At 36.9% G+C, this 16,552-nt stretch overlaps 1 protein-coding gene and 1 non-coding gene across 2 annotated transcripts; one reads left to right on the forward strand and one right to left on the reverse strand.

The window, feature by feature from the left end:
• Nucleotides 1-740: 740 nt before the first annotated feature.
• Nucleotides 741-812, forward strand: TRNAC-GCA. Its single transcript has one exon. It is a non-coding gene; the product is annotated as a tRNA-Cys (tRNA).
• Nucleotides 813-998: 186 nt separating this feature from the next.
• On the reverse strand, nt 999-5,338 carry LOC120255423 (ABC transporter G family member 22-like). The gene is made up of 11 exons (XM_039263247.1): nt 5,180-5,338; nt 4,643-5,068; nt 4,430-4,512; nt 4,065-4,300; nt 3,568-3,723; nt 3,280-3,463; nt 2,808-3,119; nt 2,342-2,629; nt 1,914-2,198; nt 1,724-1,831; nt 999-1,542 (listed from the first exon to the last, which is right to left on the reverse strand). Exons 2-11 carry the CDS (start codon nt 5,046-5,048, stop codon nt 1,321-1,323), a joined length of 2,280 nt encoding a protein of 759 aa, XP_039119181.1. The 5' UTR covers nt 5,049-5,068; nt 5,180-5,338; the 3' UTR covers nt 999-1,320.
• Nucleotides 5,339-16,552: the final 11,214 nt, after the last annotated feature.

Genomic DNA, 16,552 nt, shown 5'->3' on the forward strand with positions numbered 1-16,552 from the left:
GGGCAGAAGCAGCTCAGTTGTTGTACCTTTGTTCCTCTTTGCCACTCTCCTTATACCTTTTCAGAAAGGCATGCCGGCACAGACCAGCGGGCAGCCGCACCATCGCCAACACTACCAGGTCCAAGATTCCACAAGGACAACAACAGCACACGGCTGCACAGCGAGCGGTCGTGGCCCCGGCGAGCTCTCCAAATCGTGAGCTTGGCTTCTTAGCCGATGGCTGCTTTATGGGTGCCACATCCATACCATATGAGATGCGAGAGATGAGAATTGAGGTCCAAGATGGGAAACTTGGAAATCTCTGGATCCTTAATCCTCAGAGTCAGAGATGGTGGTGTTGGAAATGGAATGGCCTCTTGATGATTGATGATCGAGAAATGTGAGAGAGGAGAGTGTTCTCCATTCCTCTGTGGCGGATGGGTGGCGATGCCATACCGCAGAGGAGGAGGAGGAGGAGGAGACGAGGGGGAGGTTGGTTTTCTGATCCATGTGGGAAGGAGTTGGTGATATCCTTTTGTCAATCACTCCCGTTTCTCAAGCCTACTCTTGATCTATTCAAAAGTCTCAAAATAGCTAAAAGGCATGCCAAACGGGGCAAGCCATATGTGGTGCTGGTGCTGGTGCTGGTGTTTAATATTTATTCATTTGTTGCATATTGTTTTTCTATATATTTGGCGAAACAAGGCTGGTTTTAAAATAAACTCTTTATATAAGTTTTTAGGTCCTTCGAAGGCGAATGCGGGTCCATAGCTCAGTGGTAGAGCAATTGACTGCAGATCAATAGGTCACCGGTTCGAACCCGGTTGGGCCCTTCTTAAAAATGTTTTTATTTCATCATGATGTCTTTTTTTTTCTTGGTTTTTGGAAGGGGGGTTGGCGGGTTGGTATCACCACATGAAACATACTGCAACTTTTCTTTCTTTAAATCTCCTGATTGTTTTGCTTGTGAGCTGTATGAATGCTCTTTAGAAGAAGGGGGAGAAAAAAAAAAAGACAAATTGTAGACAAGCATGTTTATCAAAAGCTTCACTGAACAAACACTTTGGGAAGAAAAATGATGTACACTCTGCTAGAGGACCAGCTTATCATCAACACTCGTCTCTCTAATTTATTACCCAAAGAAAAACAAATTATAGGTCGCTAAGCTATGCTGACAGGGGAGAAGTAAACTCCTTTATAATTCCCTGATCAGTCAAAAGCTAGCCCAAATAAAGATATAAGATACCATGCACCTCTATACAAACGAAAAAGCAAACACATTTATTATTTATATATGTATATCATTTGTTGGGTCAGGACTCAGGACTCAGGACTCAGGACTCAGGCAGCAGCTTGGAGCTTCATCCTCCTCAATGACATATAGGCCAAAAGTCGGTATCCAAAAATCATGGCAATCATAGCAACAACTTCACGCACACCATGCCCCTGATCAATGACATTCACATAGGCTGGTACATGACCGTATTGCACCTTCAGCAGCAGCCTGTACGTGTGATAGTTGAATGAGATGTACCTCATCCATGATATGAACACAGGAACTCTCTGCAAAATCATAAGAATATATAATATCAGTGTATTATGACTATCAGAGCATTGTCATTTTAATTTGATGATAAAATATCAAACATGAATGTTTTTATTTCTTTTGTATCTCTGATAAATTGAAAGATCATAATTAAGAAGTAGAAGCATGCATAACGAACAAGTATATGCTATTAATTACTTTAACGAAGAATCCACCGGATAACATAAAAGTCATGACTGTTACTGAAGCCAGAGTTGTTGCCTTCTTTATGTCCATCAGAGAAGCTCCTATAACCAATCCAACCCCCTGTTTCCAGTTTAAAAAGAAAATCAGCTACAAATATATGATCACCAATATATTTGGAAATTTGGAATAAAATTTCACATACCTCAGCTGCAATGATGTCAAGGAACACAATAACCAAGCTAAGAAAGAATGGTCCTGGACTTAGTTTCAAGCCGGCCATGAAATAGACAATGAGCATGAAGAGTATTGGCAGAATGAGGTCTAATGGTAAATCACTTGTTGTCCTTGCCATGAAGTATGCACTCAATCTATACATATCAACACACCGCTCCTTGCTCAACATCGCTCGCTCTTGAGGGAATGTGAAGATGGCCGTGAAAACAGGGAAGAAGCCCCAGAATACAGAGATGAAGAACAACAGTCCTACCTGCAATGCCATTACATCATCTTATAATATAAAATATTTACATGTTGAGGATAATGCCAAGATAAACAATTAATGTATGGATACATTGATGATAACAGAAAAAAAAAAAAAAATTTCAGCCAAATCATGGTGAAATTTTGTACCTGATCTTGCAGACCTTTTGGTGTAGAACTGTCAGAGTGCCACCAAAGCAAGCCAAGGATGGCTGCCGTAGCGATAACTTGAGTTATTCTCATCCAACTCAGATGATCATACCTTCTTTCCTTGAGTCCTCTCCAGAATAGAATGGTGTATTGTTGCCACCAGCTAGCTCCCCATTCCCTCATTGGTGATGACACCCTTGCTTTGACATCCTCGTTGATAGGAATTGGCAATAAGAGCTTTTTCTTCTCTTTGCAGGCCACCCGGGTCTCATAGGCTTCCACAAGGTACTGTTTTATTGGTTTATCAAATAATTAGTGGCCATTAATTATCACAGAGGAAGTTACAACAGAAGAAAGTATTACTCAGTTGTGCCAATGCATGTTAGGATTCAAATCTCCATATATATTTATCCTCAGAACATGTAATCATTGTCATTTTTCATGGTAATATGCAAAATGTGGTTACCTCATGTACGTCCTTTGAAGATAGCCTATCAATTGATCTTGGATCACTTTTCAAGTTCTCCATGTGCACTCTATCTTTTAATTCAGATGGTATCGACACGTCAATCATGTTGTTGTTTGCCAGATCGAGCAGGAATTCTGCTGGATTCATTGATATGAGAGGATTGCATCCAATGGATGAAAAGTAGACCATTGCTTCTGATGCCTTTCCATAGTAGAGCAAACTCCCCTTAGCGAGCAGGATTAGTTTATCGAATTTGTGGAAAATTCTGCTTGACGGCTGATGAATTGTTGTCACCACTGTCTTACCAGCCTGAAACATATATAATCCAGCAAAAATCAATCCATTTTTGTAAAACTAGAACAGTACTGTATATATATATTAGTATCTTTATAACACTAGATTGTTGTTCAAGACCAGCTCAAAAGTTAACTATTGAACTTGTTTTATTATCATGTTCTATATGGCTTACCGCAGCTATATCATGTAATATCTGAACAATTCTGAGGGCTGTTGTGGAGTCCAGCCCAGATGTTGGCTCATCAAGAAACAAAAGAGATGGATTGGTTAAAATCTCATTGCCAATGCACACCCTCTTCCTCTCACCACCTGAAACTCCTCTCACAAATGATCCTCCAATCATGGTGTCCTGGCACCTGAACACAAACACACACATGACACATGCATTCAAAATGTAAATATGATTTAAATCCAAATGAGTTAATTTCTTGATAATATATATATATATACAAGAAAATACCTTTCAAGACCAAGCTCATAGATGACGTCAATGGCCCTGTCTTTCTTCTGTTGTTTGGTCATTGTCTTTGGGAGTCGGAGTAGAGCGGCATAAGTTAGAGTCTCCTTCACCGTCAGATGCGCAAACAGAACATCATCTTGAGTCACAAATCCGATTCTGGGTGTTCACAACAGTTAATTAATTTGTCACTGTGTTATTTTTGTAGTATCTGCATTAATTAATTAATTAATTAATTAATTAATTAATTAATTCCAGCAGGACAGGCTAGCTACAGAGTTCACTGCACTTGTAAGTTGTAACTCTAATAAAGCTATTTTTCTCTCATGGACATTTAATTAACCTCCTTTCCTTGTTTTATCTATAACCAACATGAAATTAAACATGCGAATTTCTCCATGTCCCATGATTGAGAATTATATAAAATGCACACCTGCTACACCTATATATATATATATATCTTATTACGTACATTTTGTGGTTAAATGATTAATAAGTACCTGCTTTTGAGGGACTTGGAATAAGACTCGTCATTATAAGTGATGATCCCTTCAGTGATGTTTCCACTGATCCTCCCACCTAAGAGGCTCAAGAGAGTGGTTTTACCACTTCCCGAGGGCCCCATAAGAGCCAGAACCTCTCCAGGACCAGCTGAACCAGTGATGCCACGAAGGATTTCTTTGTCCCTTGTGCTTGTCACTCCTTTGATGATCACCTTATACTTCACCTCTGTAAACTGATCGAGAATACACGCGCGTACAGATCATTGATGAAAAATTTATAAGGAACTGATAATATATATATATATATATGCTTGATACAATATTAATTAATTTGTAACATATATATGAGCACGTATACGTACCTTGAGATATAATGGTAAGGTTGGTTCTATGATCATCCTATTCCTTCTGGCATCATCAGCTTCATGACTTGCATGATCTCCAGCTGAACATGATCAGTTAATTAATTAATACAATTATAGAACAGTATTTGATCACCACAGCTTGCATGCATGCAGGTCGTTGATCAGATAATATATATATATATATATATAAAGTTTGATATTAATAATTACCACAAGTGTCATCATCACTGAAGTTGTCGAGATGAGCGAGGATGTCCTGAGGAGGGGGAGTGAAACCAGTGAAGGAGAAGGACATGCCGAGGCTGGCGCTGGAGGCTCGGCTCAGAGCAGTGCCACTGCTAACGTCCTCCAAGTCCAGCTTATAGTTAAGCTGAGCACTGCGGGACTTCCTTATGTGGTTGCCGGCACCTGATGATCTGCTTTTCCCTGGAGAAATATTGGCCAGTTTTTTCCTGAAACTAGACTTGTTATAATTGATGTGTTGGGCTGATCCATTGATCATTTCAGCCGAAGCAGTGCGGCTTAATGACTTTAACTGCTTGACACCACCACCACCATCCATCTCTCCCAGCTGCTCTGACCTTGTCCGGAGGATTCCACTTGACTCCGACTCCATTTCTCTCTCTTATTTAATTACTTTTGCATGAAAAATGACAATGCATGCATGGCATATAAATTTAACAAGTCAATAATCATAACAAGAAGAAGAACAATATATATATATATATATGCAGATCAGATGGGTACCTTAATTAGAAATATCAGAGAATGGAAGAAGAAGAAGAAGATCGCAAGAAGAAAAAGAAGTATTAGAAGAAGAGGCTTGATAAATAGGTGGTGGAGGATAGGGAAATGGAAGGTTGAGCCTCAATTGAGTACTTCAACTACTTGCTAGCAAGTGGTAATCACTTAATTATCAATGTATATATACAACAGTCACAAACAGACAAGAGCCATCCACATGAGACACGGTTGGAAGAACGTATAACCCAGGGCACTGCTACGCTAGGAAGGTAGCAATAGTTAAATTTGCAACGAGACGCTTGGAGTGCGATGATCCATGTCCCTCCATCCAATTACTTTTCACAATTCAATTCACAGTGAAATAGTGACAAGATATATATCTATCAAAGGCATGGATGATATGGACTGCCGCTATCCACGTAACCTGTGAAATTTAGTAAAATTTGTGGGCCGTCCACCTCCAATATTGCACTAGCATATATATATAGTTGCAATTACAGCACTAATAAGGAATTAATGCACAAACTAATTGAAGATAAGACATGCATGAGTCTAATCCTCCAGGTGTCCCATTTCTACCAATAAACATGCATGCTTGCATGAGTCAATTAATTATTTGAGTTGAGACATATATGTTACTGATGAAATTAAGGTTCATTCGACTCATTCAATATTACTATATCAATTATATATAATTTAATATTCATAACATTAGGATTAGTAAAAATTATTCACATAACACAATTTCACACTAGAACAGTGAAGTTTATATGAAAGAAAGATAAGGGGGAAAAAACATGTAAATCTAATTGTCTTACTATTCGATGATAACGGAATTGAATTGTTCAACAACTAGATTATTTAAAATTATAAAAAATAATTGAACAATAGATATCATGTATTAAAAATTGAACTGATTAAATTACTAAACAAATTAATATAGTAAAAAAAAATGAGTTGAAAATATTATTGGGTTAATTAATGGAACCATTTCCATTTCCATTTCCAGAGCCATAAAGTAAGAGGTGATAATTGAGGTGGAAAGCGATGTATAGACATTGGACAAAGAGCACAATTTTGTAGTCGGTTGGCGAGTGATGCATGGACCGTGGAGAGAGTACACATATGGAGGGGGAGGTGGAGGGGGAGGTGGGCAAGTGTATGGTCCTGTGATCACTGGTGGACCTTACACCTGCTACTTCTCCGCGCGTTGATGACTCTTGGTGGTGATAATAATTAATAAGCAAACAAAGTTTAGGCAGTGATAGATATGATCATATGGTGGCATACTCACTCTCACATCTCTCTCTCTCTCTTATGGGATTCCATATCACTTCCCGGCAATTATGCAATTATATATGCAACTGTGCAAAAGGCAACAACAAGGGACCACTGTGCTTGTCACAGTTATACACCCTCCTCTTTTAGTCTTCATCTGTATTTCTTCTTTCTTTCTCTCGCTTTGGGTTTGGGTAGGTGTGTATGCTTTCTTTTCAAGCAGGTCACTGAGTGGAAACTTTGAAACATCAAACGTCACTCATGATCAAATTGGTCTCATCCTTCAATTCTCTCTCCCTATATAAACCACACATACGCCATCTATGTGCCACGTGGTATCAACTCTTGATCCTTCGTACACATATCACGTGAAGTAGTTGGCCTAGCTATATTTCTTTCAATCAACAGACTTTTAATCTAATCAACCCAACCCAACCCAACCCAACCCAACCCAACTAAACTAAAGGCTCCATTTGGACACTTCTCCTTTCACTCTCTTCATCTCCATCTTTGGCCCTCCATTAAAAAAAAATATTATAATCAGTTGTACACTTTAGATCAATTATTTATTATAAAATATCATTTTTATATTTAATTGTGAATTAAAAAATTTGATAATTCTCAAACCAAGTGGCATGAGAAAAAAAAATTATTGTGTTTACACAAATATATTTATAATCAATCACATTAGTGGTACAATACAGAATTTTTTTTTCACAATTTTTTTAATAAATTTGGACAAGCATAACTATCCAATTATATCATTTAATTGAGATATAAATTTGGATTCCTCTATGCTTTTATTACAGTGAATCAATAGACAATCACTCCCCCATTATAAAATGTCATCAGCATGCATGCCTTGTCACATTGTCACATATTTGTACACACAATCATGCGGGGAAAAATGTTGTGGCCTTTGGTGGACAGTAGCAGTGTGTCAATAAAGTGAGAAAAGACATAGCATAGAGAGGCTTTATGGGACGACAAGGCATGCAACACGTCCAGCACTGATTGGTCCAAATGGTCCACGCACATATTATGCCACAGTCGCTAAGTCAACTTCTACCACCAACAACAAAGAAAAAACAACATATGGAGATACACGAGAGCTGCATTTGAAAGCATTGACCTTGAGATCTGTATATATATATATATATAAATTTATTATTGTGATAAAATTAATAAGCCAGTAAAATTTTCATACTAAAAATAGAGGAGTATTTTTGATTTCATGCACTGGCAGATGATTCGACTCACCACTCGACCCGCCAATTTTTTTCCTATAGAATTTATTCAATTTAAGATCATGTATGAAATTATTAGAAGACACAAGTTAAACTTGGTATGAAGCTATTATAAGACACAAGATTTTAGTTTGATGTGAAAAGTTTATTTCGAAGACCCATAAAGCTAAATAAGGTAAAAGACATGTCATGGAGATTATCATGACTATATTTAGCATCACAAATGTAGAAAGATCCAAGAAAGTATCTCATGGTGAACTATTCATGGAGATTGATCATGTGTGGAGATTGAGTGAAGATTGCAAGACATATGATTAGAGATTTGGAGATCCAAGCATGGATGATTGAAGGCTAAACTTGGATGAAGATGAGATCAAGTTTTAGTATGATATTTCAAATGAGTCGAATGAAGATCATTTGGGAAGACCAAACTTAGGCCAAATTTGAAAAGAAGATCGGGAGATCTTCGGTGGCTATCTTTGGTGAGATGGTCGCGTGTGCCTTGGTGGGCATGTCCCTCGGGAGAGGGAGACCTTTTGAAGTGACTTGAGGAAGGAAGCAGCTGCAGGCAGGAGGAGCTCGGGTCGAGTCAACTGCTACGAGAATCGGGAGGTTAAAGGTCGCAGATTCGGGAACATCTGACTAGAACTTAGTCATGTTCAGTAAGGTGGGCCATGTTGTAATTGGGTGTTGCGACATCTAACTTTGGAAGGTATCCAAGTTAGGAAGTCGCGGAGAATTCTAAAAGATGTAACTTTATTAGACGTCGGTGCGTCTATATAAGAGATCCCTGCTGAAGATTTAGGGACGAGCCCGACAAGTGAGAGGCTCTTCGGTGAGAGTTGAGTGAGTAGCCGTCGGGCAATCTATAGAGGATATTCTTTGTATTAAGAGAGTGAGTGAGTGTTGTACTCTTTGTTCCTATACCTCTTTTAGTGGATTGTTTCTCCCGGGCCCTAGCCCCCAGGATGTAAGCAAGGTTGTCCCGAAGCGGGTTATCAATTTGCTTGTCTCCTTTCTCTTGATGCTTGATTGTGTGTGTGTGTGTGTGTGTGTGTGTGTGTGTGTTCAAACCTTGAGTGAGTTTTTGAGTGACTTAACCACATCACATCCCCACCGGAACCATCAATTACAAAAAGGATCAGCCTTGATGGCATACAAAATCAGTGAATTTTGTTCATTTTATGTTCATGTGCTGGTTGTGCCTCAACAATGAAACATGGCCCTTTTTCTCTCTGCGATCATGAGCTTAACTTTTCGACAACCACCTAGCCTTCAAGGTGAAAATATGAGAACTCCTTATGTACGATCTTAGCCAATCCCCAAGTTGCATATGAAGGTAGTTGTTCCCACTGAATGGGAACTTGTTGAAGGGATGGAGCACACTGAAGGATGGTTTGAATATTAAGGATGGTAATAGGCCACAATATCAATCGATAGTTTGCAGATTAGAGGGTGTTAGGGTAGCTTGTTGGGTCACAAGATTACCAATGCACTTCTTAAGTTTAGAAACATGAAACACATCATGAAATTAATCTTGCAATTTTTAGGAGTGCCAAACTAGCTATATGTAACTACTTTGATCTTCTCCACGATTTAGAATGGGCCAAAGAAACATGGAGAAAATTTATGGCTTTAACAGCGTGTTGCTACTTGAGTCTGGCGAAAAGGTTGTAACTTGAGGAAGACACATCAGCCACCCTAAAGGACACATCGGCTCGGCCGTCATTAGCTTGGTTACGCACATGAGTTTGTGTGAGGAGAAGATTAGCGCCAAGGTTGCCTAAGATTTGGGTGAGAGCTAAGAGCAATTTGACCATTGAGGCAAACATGGAGAAGTCAGCAATGTAATCGAGGAGAGACTGTAGGTAATTTTTTTGGTAGGTCACCAAATTATACTCATTTTTATTTTGATATCCAAACTTTAACTGAGTCAAAGAAGGAATCCAACTTCAATTTTGTTTCACCAGGGAGGTGGCTTGAGGGATTATAGCCCTTATTTGGTGATATGGACACTGAAAAGATCTTGTTAGCACGCACATGCCATGTTGTTCACCTAGCTAGCTCCTTTATGTCATTACAAGATGGCAATTTACTTGCTTTTGTACATGTCAGCACACATTATTTCAATTTTCCCCCCTTTGCCGAGCGAGACCCACCATCTCTTTCTTCTTTCCAAGAAGAGAGAGAGAGAGAGAGAGAGAGAGAGAGAGAGAGTAGGAGTGGGAGAGTGAGTTCAAGTGCTCAAGTAGGCTTTCTTCATTTCAGCTTGAGAGAGAGTGAGAGCACGGGGATGACGAGGGCTTGCAATCGCTGAAGAGCAAGAATGAGCGAGGGCTCACCCGTAAACATGGTGAATAGTTACAATGGCCTTATTTTATTCATTATTATTTTTTGTTTTAGATAATTTTATTGTAATTTTTTTTTCATTTGGATGATTTGTTTGTCGGAATTCACATCTAAGGTTTGGTTTGTATTCTCATTTATGGTTGTTTTCTCAATTATTTCTTTTGTGTTTTCATTTTTTTTTCCATTTCAGTTATATTTGCAATTGTGGTTGTATTTATAATTTTAAGATTGATAAGTTTTATTTTGTAAAAATGAAACATTTCTTCACATTTCTTCAAAATGTTGTGATTTAGACTATGGTTTTACAAATCGGACCAGACCGGCTTGTTCAACCTAGAACTGAGTATTAGTCTGGTCCAATAACATACATAGAACCGGTCCTTTATTAAACTGCTATTGAACTATGATTAAACTAGGAACCGGTGAACAAGTTAGACTGGACAAGTTGATTCTCAACTAATGATGCATCCACTCGCAACCTCAAGACTATTTTGAGGTTGATTCCAATGAATCACATCTAAGCTTGGAATACCAACTGGAGTTTTCTCATCAAAACCCTCAAAAATTAAGAAATCAAACATAATGAAAACAATAAGAACCAGAAGAGAAGAAAAACATGCTTGCACAATATGGCTACTTCGGTGGTGAGTTTGTGGGTTGGTTCACTTAAAATAGGAAAACCCTTAGGCCTTACTTGGGGAGAAGGGTTGAAGGAGGTTTTGGAGAGTTTTGGAGGTAACGGCTCTGTCAACCCTTGCTTGGGGAGAAGGGTTGAGGAAGGAGGTAAGGGTTTGGAGGTAAATTGGGGGTTGACAACACCCCATTTCTCAACCCTCCAAATTGGAGGGTTGGGAAGGGTTGATAATTTTATGGGCAAAAATGCCCTTATAGTAATTTTATAATAACTAATAATATACTTATATTTTTGAGAGTAAATGCAAAAAAATAAAAAAACCTTAACATTGAGCTTCCTCTCTTTCTCCCATCGCCGAGATCCACGGAATCTATAGTTATAATTTTTTTGGACGAAAATATCCTTTTTATTTATATTTACTAATATAAATAGTGTTATATAAAAAAATTTGAAAATATTTATACTTTTTATGTTAATTAATCATTTTTTTAGCCCTACTTAATTGAGATTATTGAATGGAATTTATTTATTGATCTATTATTTATCATAATATAACATAAAACATAAAGGGTATTTTGGTAATAATAGTATATAACATTACTTTCTTTTACCTTCAAAACCTTCTTTTACTTTACCTTTGCCCAAACAACGTATGGGTTGATCCCTTCCCTTACTTTCCCTTCCCTCCCCTTATCTTACTTTATGAACCCTTACTACACTTCATCCAAGCAAGGCCAAGATTGAAGTGTTGCAGGCCGTACGATATAAAGGTTATGTGCTAGGATGCACGCCATGTGTCACCAACAAGCGAAATATATACTTAATCTTAATCATATCTCCCAATTATCTCTATTCCTCAAGCTTTCTTTTGATAGACATTTGGCCATCTCTGATTGGTTCATTCTTTTCCAAATTTTATTTTATTTTTCCAACCCTAGCCACTACAAATCTTCAATCAATGGCTGAATCTCTCACCCTCTAACCCTCTCTTCCTCTTCTTCTCCTTGATCGGGTTCCCCGTCGGTGAATCGTTTTCCCAGGCCCAAACAAATCTCCATGGCCTCCTCCTCCTTCTCTTCCTCCTCCACCCTCTCTTATTCTCCAGTTCCTCCTCTTTGCTCCCCTGTAATCACTCTCTTTGTCTTTCTCCTATTTTTTATGCAGAAGATGACTAAAGTTCTAAAATGTTATTATGATCCCTAGATCCCAGAAGACGGCAATGATCAAGTGCGTGAAGGCTTGCAAGATCCTTGACAGCCATGGGAATACCACAGTTGAGGTGATCCCTTCTGCTTCTTGATCTCTATCAAATGTATTGTTTTGGATCAGGTTCTTCATTCCTCTTTGTTTTCTTGGATTTTTTGAGATTTAGGGTTTGTGGATTGTGGGCCGAGTTGATTTGGAGATGAAAAACTATGTTCATTTTTGGCTTTATTATTTGATGAAATAAATCCGGTTATTCAATTTTTTTTTCTATTGTTATGGTTTGCAGACGGATGTCTACCTCTTAGATGGTAAGTTCTCACTCTATATTTCTATTACTTTTGACTCTGATTTATTCAAAGAAGTGCTTTTTATCGATATTTTAATAGTTTGTATATAGAAATGCCACCCAGAAGGAACACAATAACACTTAATATTTAACAGTGAAGTATAGAATGCAAAAAATATATCGATTGAGAATGTGTTTCTATGAGTTAGAAATTAGCTGCTTTGAGCAATTTTTTCAATCAAATTAGTAAATGTGTCCACTCGGGTGTTGTAGGTGTCTATGAGTCCCTGGAGTTAAGGGATGGTGGATCTAATTACCTTAGAAAAGGTGTTCACAAGGTTGGTCCTTTTGTCTGTTTGATTTCCAAATCAGATTATATAATTTACATATCTTGGTACATAATCTGAAGTTCTTTTCTTTTCTTATCTGATGCCATATGGTTTCGTTTTCATAGAAAGCTAGAGTCAATCCATATTTAAGCTTCTTTGTAGATGGTTAACTGCTAACTTTTCCTTCAAATAATGCATGTATAAGGAGTAACCTTCTTCTTCTTCTTATTCTTCACTGCAAGAGTCAAGATTTTAGTAACAATGTTTTTGTGTCACCCGGTTATTTTATCACAAATATTAGGTTTTTTTGTGTCAAAAAAGGTAACAGACACTATTGTTTAGCTTAATTGTGATAACTTATGTTTTTGTCACTATTATAGTGGTAATTGTGACAATTTAGTATATGTCACAATTAAATTGTTACTATTAATATATTAACAGTGGTGAAATTTTTTTTGTGTCCAATGTTCATTTTTCTTGCTGAGAATAATATATAATTGTGACAAGAAATATAATCGTCACTAAATTTTTTGTTTATTGTGACAAAAGTGTTTTCCGTCACTCAACATATATTTTCTGTTACAATAATTTTGTTACAAAAAATTTAACCATTTAGTGCTCACTAAAGATTGCAACAAAATTAAATTTCTTAACTATGTTATTTAGGGATGGCAACGGGTAGGGTATGTGTAATACCCTGAACCTGTGGATAACTGTTAGAAAATATACTCAGGGTATTACTATAGTGGTAGTAAGATTTTTCTACAGATTAATCTTGTTGAGAAACCCCAAGTGAAAAGAATAAGGACCTAAGTGTAAAAGTTTTTAAAAGATTTTGGGTTAAAGAATAAATGAAAAGGATGGACATGAAATGTTTATGGAAACCGAGGACTGAAAGGTAAGATGGAAGGGATCTTTTTGAAATGTTGTGTTATAATCCAGGGACCATTGGATAATTTGAAAGGACCTTTTGAGAATACTATTTCATAATTCAAGGACCATTTGGGAGTTTTTTTCAGGGACTGTTTTGTAAGAAATTATGTTTTCAGGGACTAATAGTGAATTTCGGCTGAAGAGTTAATTGAGAGAAAAATCTAGAAAGCTTGTGTTGTTAAATGCTTCTTCCACTCAGTTTTGCTTTACGATAGACCCGAGAGTTAATGAAGAAATGGGAGAAATTAGAGGTTTTTAAGGAGAAAGATTTGGAGATCGTGGGAGGGAGTTCACGGAGTGGCTACTTTGCTTTAGTAAGGGTCTTCTTTGGTGTTGTTTTTTGTTTAATGTTTGTGTATGTTTAGATGTATGTATTTTTGGGTGATTTTTGGAGGAAATAATGAATTTGTTTTGAGGAAATTATGATGGAGTTGATGAGAGTGTTGTTGTGAAATTATTTTTGTGTTAAAAAGCCTCGTATTGGTGATGAAATTGCTTGGATTGGTGGAAGTTTGCGGATTCTCTGTAGCATCACCGTAGCACCGAGATTAGGGTTTGGTTTAGTTAATTAAATTGATGATGATGATGATTAAGGTGTTAATGATGATGGTTAGATTGAATTGGTTGGGTTTAACCAGAAACTGAAATTGGTTGAGTTGAATTGGTTTTTGTTGAGTTGGGTTTGATCAAATCAAGTTGAGATGGTTTGGGTTTGGTTCAATTGATTTGGGTTAAGGATTTTTGGACTGAACCAAGTTGGTTCAATAGATTTTTGTATAAGAATTGAGTTGGTTCAAGGCTGGTTCAGTGAAATTGAGTTTGGTTCGATGAATTGAGGTTGGTTCATAATAGTCTAGCAAATTGAGTTGAGCTTAATTGTAATTGGAGACCAATTTGGTTATCTAGAGTCGAGGTTTGAACCGATTGGAGTGAGTGGGTAGATTAGAAGTCGAGTTATTGATTTCTTGTATTTTCTATTGGGATAAATTATGTTTTTAGTTGTATTTATTTATTTTTATTATGTTATCCTACTAGGTGTTGATTAGGCTTGGGAGGAGTTCGAGGTCTAGCAGGAACTCAAGGACACCCGGGTGAGTTGGTAGTGGCTATTATTTTTAAATAAATAAATTATTATCATTATTTTGAAATAATTGTTTAATGGCTAGTATTTTTGGAAATAAATGTTTAAGTATTTCATTTTATCATGTTTAATTGCGTATAAAGGTCGAAATATACTTATATTTATTTTTCCTACGATGTGCCATGATAACCGATATTGATACATCAGTTTTGTATAATTATACGTATTTGTGAATAGTGAAGATACATGTATATGTGATTTAATTATTCAATTCTTGTATTTATTTTTGATGGGTATATAAGCTTTGATTTGGAGTGATTTGCGAAACCATGTGAGCATATTAAAAGATGTTTTTATCGGCATTGTTAGTAGAATTGGTTTTCATTCTCGGTATAGGAATGGTATACAGTGGATATGGAGCTTTACTAGTATTGTCGTTGTTATACTTTTTGGCGTTGGCTACGTGGAAAAATAATGTTTATTTCGTGATGTGAATACTTGTCCCGGAAAAAGGATCACGTGTTATGATTTATACATATGGTATTATTCTTTGTATTTACTTTGTTGGTTTTGATGGTGACGGGCTAAGGGCCGACTCTCCGATAGTGGGTCCCCACGGGCCGCCCTTTAGAGGTGGCGTGGTGGACACGGGTGTTGATTTCACGAGGGGCCGGTTCGGTGGGGCGTAGAGCCACGGCTGGATATTCATCGGGTGGCCGGGGTCAGCCGACGGTGAGCCGATGGGTCAGCGCGATGGGGACATGAGTTCCTTGACGGCTCTGAACCTAGCCCTGACCACCAGCGAGGGGTTTAGAGAGTTTTTCTGAGACCATGTTATCTTTGGGTGAGTGTTGGGTATTCTGTATTTTGAATTTGAGATTTATGTTATTTTTTTGAATTGTGATGAGGCGGTCTCTCACGAAATTTGTGTTTTCGAGAAAATCAAATTGATGTTGATCTATGTTGAATTTATGTTTCAAAAGTTCTTTAAAAATGTATTTTTGCTAGAATTACAGTATTTTGGAAAAGTTGGAAAAATTATTTGAGCGATGGTATTTATATACTTGATATATATTGTATTTAAGTATTTGAAATTATTAAGCCACTCTGACCATTTGAATGTCTCTGTAAATGCGGGGAGCGAGGACCCTAGATTGCACTGATTGAGTATAGAGCTAGTCAGGGTTGAATCCAGGATTGCAGTGGGTCCTCCTTCCTTTCTTTCTATTTATTGGTGTCGTGATCTTGTAAGCGGTTGTACTCCCATAAATTTGAGTTATTGTATTCATGGTATTTATGTATTTGAACCTGTAGTTGGTGTAAAGTTGTAAATTGTGATTTGTAGGTCTGATTTTGTTTAAAACAGGGTGTCAGTTTCCAGTTAAAAGGGAATTTTAACTGATGGGTGCCACATTTACCTCAGTAGAAGGGGTGGGTGTGACAGTATGGGTAGGGTATGCCAAAACCCTTACCCTTACCCGTAACCCCTACCCCATACCCGTACCCTTACCCGTACCCTTCAGGGTAAAAAAAATCATACCCTTACCCTTACCCGCAGGGTACCCGCTTACCCGTTGTTACCCATTGTTCAAATTATCGAATTAAATTTAAATAATAATAAAAATAAATTAATTATACATTATATTACAATCTTTAAACACATGTCCATAAATTCAAAATTACAAGTTGATATATATTTGTTTATCTTAAATTATATAATCACATAAAAATGACATTTATTTAGGACTCAATGGTAACTTTACCTTTTGTTTTGTTCATGTTTAACTATCTTGGTTTTTGTTTTAAATTTTTTCATATATCTACTATTTATATTTTATATAGCTTCAAATTTTATAAATATCTAGTAAGGTTTTGAATATAAAAAACATTAAAAGTAATTCTCATAAGTTATATCCAATTGATTTTTTATTAGTATCTTATTTTTCAGGATGTTTTTATAATTTATAGAATAAATTATTATAACATTATTTTTTTATATTTGTTTATTTTTAAATTTAATTATGATTCTTAAT

The sequence above is a fragment of the Dioscorea cayenensis genome, unplaced genomic scaffold (assembly GCF_009730915.1).
Source record: "Dioscorea cayenensis subsp. rotundata cultivar TDr96_F1 unplaced genomic scaffold, TDr96_F1_v2_PseudoChromosome.rev07_lg8_w22 25.fasta BLBR01000994.1, whole genome shotgun sequence".
NCBI lineage: Eukaryota > Viridiplantae > Streptophyta > Magnoliopsida > Dioscoreales > Dioscoreaceae > Dioscorea > Dioscorea cayenensis.

Bases quoted from the DNA above. Each gene is read 5' to 3' on its own strand.
- LOC120255423 (XM_039263247.1), bottom strand. From the start codon at position 5,048: ATGGAGTCGGAGTCAAGTGGAATCCTCCGGACAAGGTCAGAGCAGCTG. The intron at 3,120-3,279 runs GTAAGCCATATA...TATATGTTTCAG, and splicing joins TATTACATGATATAGCTGCG to GCTGGTAAGACAGTGGTGAC. The intron at 1,832-1,913 runs GTATGTGAAATT...AACTGGAAACAG, and splicing joins TTGACATCATTGCAGCTGAG to GGGGTTGGATTGGTTATAGG.